General features: G+C 46.7%; 1 protein-coding gene across 1 annotated transcript; it reads left to right on the top strand.

Moving 5' to 3' along the window:
• The first annotated feature begins 1,345 nt into the window (after nucleotides 1–1,345).
• LOC124690485 (protein ROLLING AND ERECT LEAF 2-like) lies at nucleotides 1,346–3,301 on the top strand. Its single transcript, XM_047223870.1, has 2 exons — nucleotides 1,346–1,865; nucleotides 2,013–3,301. The coding sequence occupies exons 1-2, from the start codon at nucleotides 1,346–1,348 to the stop codon at nucleotides 3,194–3,196; spliced, it is 1,704 nt and encodes a 567-aa protein (XP_047079826.1). The 3' UTR covers nucleotides 3,197–3,301.
• The last annotated feature ends 4,844 nt before the right edge of the window (nucleotides 3,302–8,145 follow it).

The following is an 8,145-nucleotide window of genomic DNA, read 5'->3' on the forward strand; positions in this document are numbered from 1 at the left end:
TCTTGTAGGCTTTGGAATCTCTTCAAGGGTGAGACTCGATAATACCCTTGTTGCTACCGTCTTCTAGATTGCATCTTGGCTTGGATTTCGTGTTCGCGGTAGGAAATTTTTTGTTTTCTATGCTACGTTATCCTACAAAAACAACAATGTAGAGTCTACCAATATGCTTAGGACAAAAAGAGCCACTTTTAACCAACTTATGAACACATTAAGGGTTAGGGGGTGCTTGATGATAGCGTCCACACCCGTATAGAAGAGCAAGTGTCAATGTTACTCCATGTTCTTTGAAATATCTAGAGATTTCGAGTGATCCACAACACATGGAGGAGATCGACTGAGACAATATCGTGGTACTTCAAGCATGTCTTGTATTGTATTTGAGATCTTAGATGAAGATGATCAAGCCTCCGTCTGCTCGCACTCCCCCGAAGATCAAAGATTACTACCGATGGTTTCCATATTTTAGGGTGAACAACTCTAGCTTGTACTTGATGACACGATTGCATTGCAACAAGGCTTAGTAATTTATTCATGTTCATGTCAGAATTATACTGGGATACTTATGCCACTGCTAGATTGCCTAAAAGAGAATCTCATGCATAGAGAAGGAGAAAGCGCTACACCATCTGAAAAATGTTGCGGCTATTGATGGTGATGTGAAGTTCACATATGCATTAGATGGATGGGAAGGATCTACCTAGCTAATACCGGATATGCTTGTTGCCCTTAAATCTTCCTCCCTTCAGGTCAACAAGCGGAAAATAAAACCTTGGCAACCAAACTAAATGTACACCATGACTTCAACTAAAAAGTACTTTTTTAGAAAGTCAAACGAAGAAAAAAGTTTGACCAAACTTTTCAGAATTGATGAACAAATTTGATATTTGTAGATACCTTATAAAAATATATTTCATTATCTATCTAATTATATTGATTTTGTACTTTTCATGTTAATGATTTTTGATAAAAACTTAGTCAAACTTAACATAGTTTAACTATGTGAACAAAATATAGGCATTGAGCCTTGGGATGGAGGTAGTAACAGCATAGTGGATGCCTGGAATGCGCACCCCGATCTCCATCTGAAGTGCACCAACCAGAGCTTGAAATACATCTGCATAAGCCAAACGCGCGCTCCTTTTTTCCTACCACTTTCCTATCATTCTTCTACCCAGCTTTCCCTTTAATACCTTTCTTTTGCTCGACCTCCACACTGTCTTGTGTTCATAAACAGCAACGCGCCATCACCAGTGTGCGTTCGCCGCTTATAATACGCTAGCTAGTCTCGCGTCGATCGAGCCACCTCCAGACAATACCTTGCTCGCGAAGTAATCGAACACCACCAATGGGACTGGCGTGGTCGCGCCAGGGGGACGCCAGCCGCGCGGCGGCGCGCGAGCACACGAAGCGGTGCAGGGAGCGGCTCCGGCTCATGCGAGAGGCCGTGCGGCTGCGCCGCCAGCTCGCCGCCTCGCACGCCGGGTACCTCAAGTCGCTCGCCCTCGTGGCCTCCACCCTCACCCGCTTCGCGGTCGGCGAGCCGCTCCCCGTGTCCGACCACACCCCGCCCGCGGTGCTCGTGCACCGCCCCGCCGTGTTGCCCTCCACGCCGCCGCCGCTCCTCCGGTCCATCGAGCAACAGCAGCAGCAGCGCGAGCGGCAGGATCAGGACGGTGTCGTTGCCGCCGAGGCGCCGGTTGAAACCGCTCGCCGGGATAACCAAGGCGGAGAGGAGCTGCGGACGGCGGTGAGGCACCGGAGCCTCGCGGAGGTGGCGGCGGGGTTGGAGGAGTACTTCGTCAAGGTTAGCGTCGCCGGCGACGCGGTGTCAAGCCTGCTCGAGGCCAGCAACGCCTCCTACAAGGGTAAGCGGCACACTGCCGAGAATCAGACATACACTTCCACTCGTCGCGGTCCAATGCAACCGCATGACATGTTTCGGGTATTCAGAACTGACATTCCAGTGTGTATGAGACGCCTGTGACTGATCGCCTGAATATTCATTCCTGCAGGTGGATCCACCAGCTTCTTGGGCGCGCTCTGCTGCCTGTCGGCGCCGTTGGTTTCGCACGACCGCATCGACAGCATGCACGGCGGCCGGCGGCATAGCTCCACCTTGCAGCAGCTCATGGCGTGGGAGAAGAAGCTGTACCGGGAGGTCAAGGAGCGGGAGCGGCTGCAGCTCCGCCACGACAAGAAGCTGACGCAGCTGCGGGATCAGGAGTACAGCAGGAAGATCAACGTGGACATCCAGAAGCTCAAGGCTTCGTGGGACAGGGCGCGCGCGCAGCTGGACACCGCCTCCCAGGCCGTGGACGCGAGCTCCTCCGCCATCTCCGAGCTCCGGGACACCCACCTCGCGCGCCAGGTGCTCGGGCTCTGCCACGCCACGCGCGACATGTGGAAGGCGATACGCCAGCACCACGAGGCGCAGTTCCTGATCGCGCAGCAGCTGCGCGGGCTCAGCAGCCGGACGTCCATGGACCCGACCACGGAGATCCACCACGAGGCCACGCGGGCGCTCGAGGCCGCCATGTCGGCCTGGTGCACGGCCCTGGGCCACGTCGCTAAGCACCAGCGCGAGTACGTCCACGCCCTGCACGGCTGGCTCAAGCTCACGCTAGCGCCGATCAGCGGCGCGCAGCAGGTACCACCCCCCTCCCCCGTCGCCGCGGAGCTCGCCGACTTCGTCGATCGGTGGGGGAAGGTGCTCGACCGCGTGCACTGCGCCGAGGTGCTCAAGTCGATCAAGAACTTCGCCGGCTCCACCCACGCGCTCTACGCGCACCAGAGCGACGAGCTCCGGGTGGCGCGCCGGGTCCGGCGGTACTCCCGCGAGCTCGACCGCAAGTCCCGGATGCTGCGGCAGGTCGAGAGCAGCTACTACGACTCGTACGTGCCGGCGGGGTTCTCCATGTGGAACCGCGGCGGGAGGCACTGGAGGGACCAGGATAGGATGCAGGTGCATGACGCGCGCAACGAGGTGGCGCGCCGCAAGGAGGAGATCGCCGTGTGCCGGAGGATGCTGGAGGACGAGATGAGGAGGCACGCCAAGGCTATCGACGGGACAAGGGCTGCGGCGGTAACCGGCGTGCAAGGGACGCTACCTGCGGTCTTCCAGGCCATGGCTGCGTTCTCGGCGTCGCATGCCAACGCGCTCGAGGCTGTGTGCAGGCACGGCAGTAACCACCAGTAACAATGTAGCATACACGTAAATTCTTGCTTCCTTTTTTTTGACGTGAATTCTTGCTTCCTTTTTACATGTACAATGAGTAGTGGTAGAATTTTGGAATTTGAAAGAAATGAGACATGAAACCTTTCGTTTTTTTTTGCGAAAAAATGAGACATGAAATCAATGCTACTGAAGTGAGTACTTGACATGGCATATGACTATGGCAAGGCCGCACCAATTAATTTGGGCTGGAGGGAGTATTGGAATCAAAGAATGAATATATGTTCGGCATACATGTTGATCAGAAAAACTAGCCGCCTCTCTATCGGGCTATGCTTACATACCTTCGACGTCTCTCCAAGAAAACCTAGCCACGGGTTCACTTCCATCTCCGTCTACACCATACATCGGTTTCCCTCCTTCGGCCGGCCTTGCTAGCATGGAAGGGATGGAGAAGCCGATCTATGACTGAAATTTTAAATAAAGGTAGTGTTTTTAATAGATTATATTCTTCTTAGCGGAAAACCAAAACTGATCTCGGGTGCATATGCACCCTATATGTATAAAACATATTTCAAAAACCAAAAAAATTTAGGAAAAAAATTTACCATGTAGAGAGATATTTTCTATGTGTGCGCGTAAAGTTTCACATGAAATTGACAATTTTTGTATCATGTGTAAAAAAAGACAAACAATGATTTGAGAAATAGACTATTTTAGCACAAAAAATTTGTTTTTTTTGCACAGGGCACAAAACATATCGGTTTTTGTTGAAACAACTTTATGAGCACGTAACATGTCAAGGTATACACAAAGAATTTTTATTTGTATTTTTTAACATTTGTAAATATGTTTAATATGCATTTTAAATAAAGGGTGCATATGCACCTGGGTGCAGAAACACCCTGTCCTTCTTCTTAGCCCCTACATTAATTGAAATGGCATGGTCTATAATAAGTGATCTTTGATCTTTTGTTCGATCACGAGATCTCTTTCTTGATGTCAATGATGATTTTAGAAGATTATTTTTATCTAGGTATGATCCTTCACATCTTTCTTAACAAGATTGCGTTTATATTTGTTCTCATGTTTGCACCAAGGATTGTTCTCGCAATATCTATCCCGGCTCATCTTCCCAACAATGGAGATTCGTCCTATCGGTTGCAAGAGACATCGACTAGGACGTTCGGTTGCTTTTCCTAAAAATTATCTATGTTGGAGTACTCTTGTCGATGTTGGTTGATTACTTTACTGTCTGCATCGTGCAAGTAGATTGAGCACTACGGCTCAAAATTATGGGAGAACCCTCATTCTATTTACATGTTTGTGATGTGGCATCTACGTTATTTTTTTGCTACTGATACGTCTCCGACGTATCGATAATTTCTTATGTTCTATGCCATATTATTGATGATACCTACATGTTTTATGCACACTTTATGTCATATTCGTGCATTTTCTGGAACTAACCTATTAACAAGATGCCGAAGTGTCGGTTCCTGTTTTTCGCTGTTTTTGGTTTCAGAAATCCTAGTAACGAAATATTCTCGGAATTGGACGAAACGAAGACCCGGGGGCCTATTTTGCCACGAACCTTCCGGAAGACCGAAGAGCATACGAAGTGGGGCCACGAGGTGGCCAAACCACATGGCGGCGCGGCCAAGGGGGGCCCGCGCCGCCCTGTGGTGTGGGCCCCTCGTCAGCCCCCGACTCTGCCCTTCCGCCTACTTAAAGCCTCCGTCGCGAAACCCCTGATGCGAAAAACCATGATACGGAAAACCTTACCGAGACGCCGCCGCCGCCGATCCCATCTCGGGGGATTACTGGAGATCTCCTCCGGCACCCTGCCGGAGAGGGGATTCATCTCCCGGAGGACTCTACACCGCCATGGTCACCTCCGGAGTGATGAGTGAGTAGTTCACCCCTGGACTATGGGTCCATAGCGGTAGCTAGATGGTTGTCTTCTCCTCATTGTGCTTCATTGTTGGATCTTGTGAGCTGCCTAACATGATCAAGATCATCTATCCGTAATACTCTATGTTGTGTTTGTCGGGATCCGATGGATAGAGAATACCATGTTATGTTAATTATCAAGTTATTACATATGTGTTGTTTATGATCTTGCATGCTCTCCGTTACTAGTAGAGGCTCTGGCCAAGTTTTTGCTTTTAACTCCAAGAGGGAGTATTTATGCTCGATAGTGGGTTCATGCCCGCATTGACACACGGGACAGTGACGGAAAGTTCTAAGGTTGTGTTGTGCTGTTGCCACTAGGGATAAAACATTGGCGCTATGTTCGAGGATGTAGTTGTTGATTACATTACGCACCATACTTAATGCAATTGTCTGTTGCTTTGCAACTTAATACTGGAAGGGGTTCGGACGATAACCTGAAGGTGGACTTTTTAGGCATAGATGCAGTTGGATGGCGGTCTATGTACTTTGTCGTAATGCCCAATTAAATCTCACTATACTTATCATGCCATGTATGTGCATTGTTATGCCCTCTCTATTTGTAAATTGCCCGACTGTAATTTGTTCACCCAACATGCTTTTATCTTATGGGAGAGACACCTCTAGTGAACTGTGGACCCCGGTCCATTCTTTAATACTGAAATACAAATCTGCTTGCAATACTTGTTTCATTGTTTTCTCTGCAAACAATCATCTTCCACACAATACGGTTAACCCTTTGTTACAGCAAGCCGGTGAGATTGACAACCTCACTGTTTCGTTGGGGCAAAGTACTTTGGTTGTGTTGTGCAGGTTCCACGTTGGCGCCGGAATCTCCGGTGTTGCGCCGCACTACATCCCGCCGCCATCAACCTTCAACGTGCTTCTTGACTCCTACTTGGTTCGATTAAACCTTGGTTTCTAACTGAGGGAAACTTGCCGCTGTGCGCATCACACCTTCCTCTTGGGGTTCCCAACGGACGTGTCAATTACACGCATCAAGCAAATTTCTGGCGCCGTTGCCGGGGAGATCAAGACACGCTGCAAGGGGAGTCTCCACTTCTCAATCTCTTTACTTTGTTTTTGTCTTGCTTTATTTTATTTACTACTTTGTTTGCTGCACTTATATCAAAACACAAAAAAATTAGTTGCTAGTTTTACTTTATTTACTGTCTTGTTTGCTATATCAAAAACACAAAAAATTAGTTACTTGCATTTACTTTACTTGTTTCATCATGTTTCCTTTTAATTTTACCACAAAAAACATACCGGTAGGACGCGGGTCTATAATTGGGAGGAACAATATAGAAGAATTTTTCACCCATGTTAGCACCGTTGAAGATTTTGAAGATAGACACTTGGTAGAACTTGCTCCTACTTATGAAATTGCTGCTGCGCATTTAGTTCGTTTGTTGGAAACTAAATTTGTTAATCTCAATCCTATAATCCAACACATGTTTCTTACACTTGGTGATATGGAAGAGGGGGAAAAGAAAGATTTTGTTTTAGAAACCCTTCTTAGAGAATTTGGTGGTCTAGCAAGAGAGGCTAGAAAGGTCTTCGCTAAATTTAATATGCTTGGTTCTCATACTAATTTTGTTGGTCTCCTTGAAAAAATGGACATGGATAGAATAAGGTACACTAATAATATTAATGATGGTGGGGAGATCAAAGCACCAATACCATGCAAACTCCTAGCTATGAATGATGCACTAGAAAATAACTATGCTTGGCTTGTTCCTGAAAATTTGTTCGATGAGAGTAGCAAGCCCAAGACTAATGAAAAGGGAGACGCTGAAACTTATGTATCCAATATACTATGCATGGTTGAGAAAACTCCGAACCCCGCTGTAGGTGCACCACCCTTCGATAATACTTGAGATACACTTTCTGCGCCTAGCTGAAAGGCGTTAAAGAAAAGCGCTTATGGGAGACAACCCATGTTTTTACTCCAGTATTTTTGTTTTATATTTGTGTCTTGGAAGTTGTTTACTACTGTAGCAACCTCTCCTTATCTTAGTTTTATGTTTTGTTGTGCCAAGTAAAGTCTTTGATAGAAAAGTAAGTACTAGATTTGGATTACTGCGCAGTTCCAGATTTCTTTGCTGTCACGAATCTGGGTCTACCTCCCTGTAGGTAGCTCAGAAAATTAAGCCAATTTACGTGCATGATCCTCAGATATGTACGCAACTTTCATTCAATTTGAGCATTTTCATTTGAGCAAGTCTGGTGGCCTAATAAAATCCATCTTTACGGACTGTTCTGTTTTGACAGATTCTGCCTTTTATTTCGCATTGCCTCTTTTGCTATGTTGGATGAATTCCTTTGATCCATTAATGTCCAGTAGCTTTATGCAATGTCCAGAAGTGTTAAAAATGATTGTGTCACCTCTGAACATGTGAATTTTTATTATGCACTAACCCTCTAATGAGTTGTTTCGAGTTTGGTGTGGAGGAAGTTTTCAAGGATCAAGAGAGGAGTATGATGCAATATGATCAAGGAGAGTGAAAGCTCTAAGCTTGGGGATGCCCCGGTGGTTCACCCCTGCATATTCTAAGAAGACTCAAGCGTCTAAGCTTGGGGATGCCCAAGGCATCCCCTTCTTCATCGACAACATTATCAGGTTCCTCCCCTGAAACTATATTTTTATTCCGTCACATCTTATGTACTTTGCTTGGAGCGTCGGTTTGTTTTTGTTTTTTGTTTTGTTTGAATAAAATGGATCCTAGCATTCACTTTATGGGAGAGAGACACGCTCCGCTGTAGCATATGGACAAATATGTCCTTAGGCTCTACTCATAGTATTCATGGCGAAGTTTCATCTTCGTTAAATTGTTATATGGTTGGAATTGGAAAATGCTACATGTAGTAATTCTAAAATGTCTTGGATAATTTGATACTTGGCAATTGTTGTGCTCATGTTTAAGCTCTTGCATCATATACTTTGCACCCATTAATGAAGAAATACTTAGAGCTTGCTAATTTGGTTTGCATATTTGGTTTCTCTAGAGTCTAGATAA

The sequence above is a fragment of the Lolium rigidum genome, chromosome 2 (genome assembly GCF_022539505.1).
Source record: "Lolium rigidum isolate FL_2022 chromosome 2, APGP_CSIRO_Lrig_0.1, whole genome shotgun sequence".
In the NCBI taxonomy this organism is placed as follows: Eukaryota; Viridiplantae; Streptophyta; class Magnoliopsida; order Poales; family Poaceae; genus Lolium; species Lolium rigidum.

Coding starts and splice junctions, on each gene's coding strand:
- LOC124690485 (XM_047223870.1), top strand. CDS start 1,346: ATGGGACTGGCGTGGTCGCGCCAGGGGGACGCCAGCCGCGCGGCGGCG. Junction 1,866..2,012: donor CAGCAACGCCTCCTACAAGG/GTAAGCGGCACA, acceptor TCATTCCTGCAG/GTGGATCCACCAGCTTCTTG.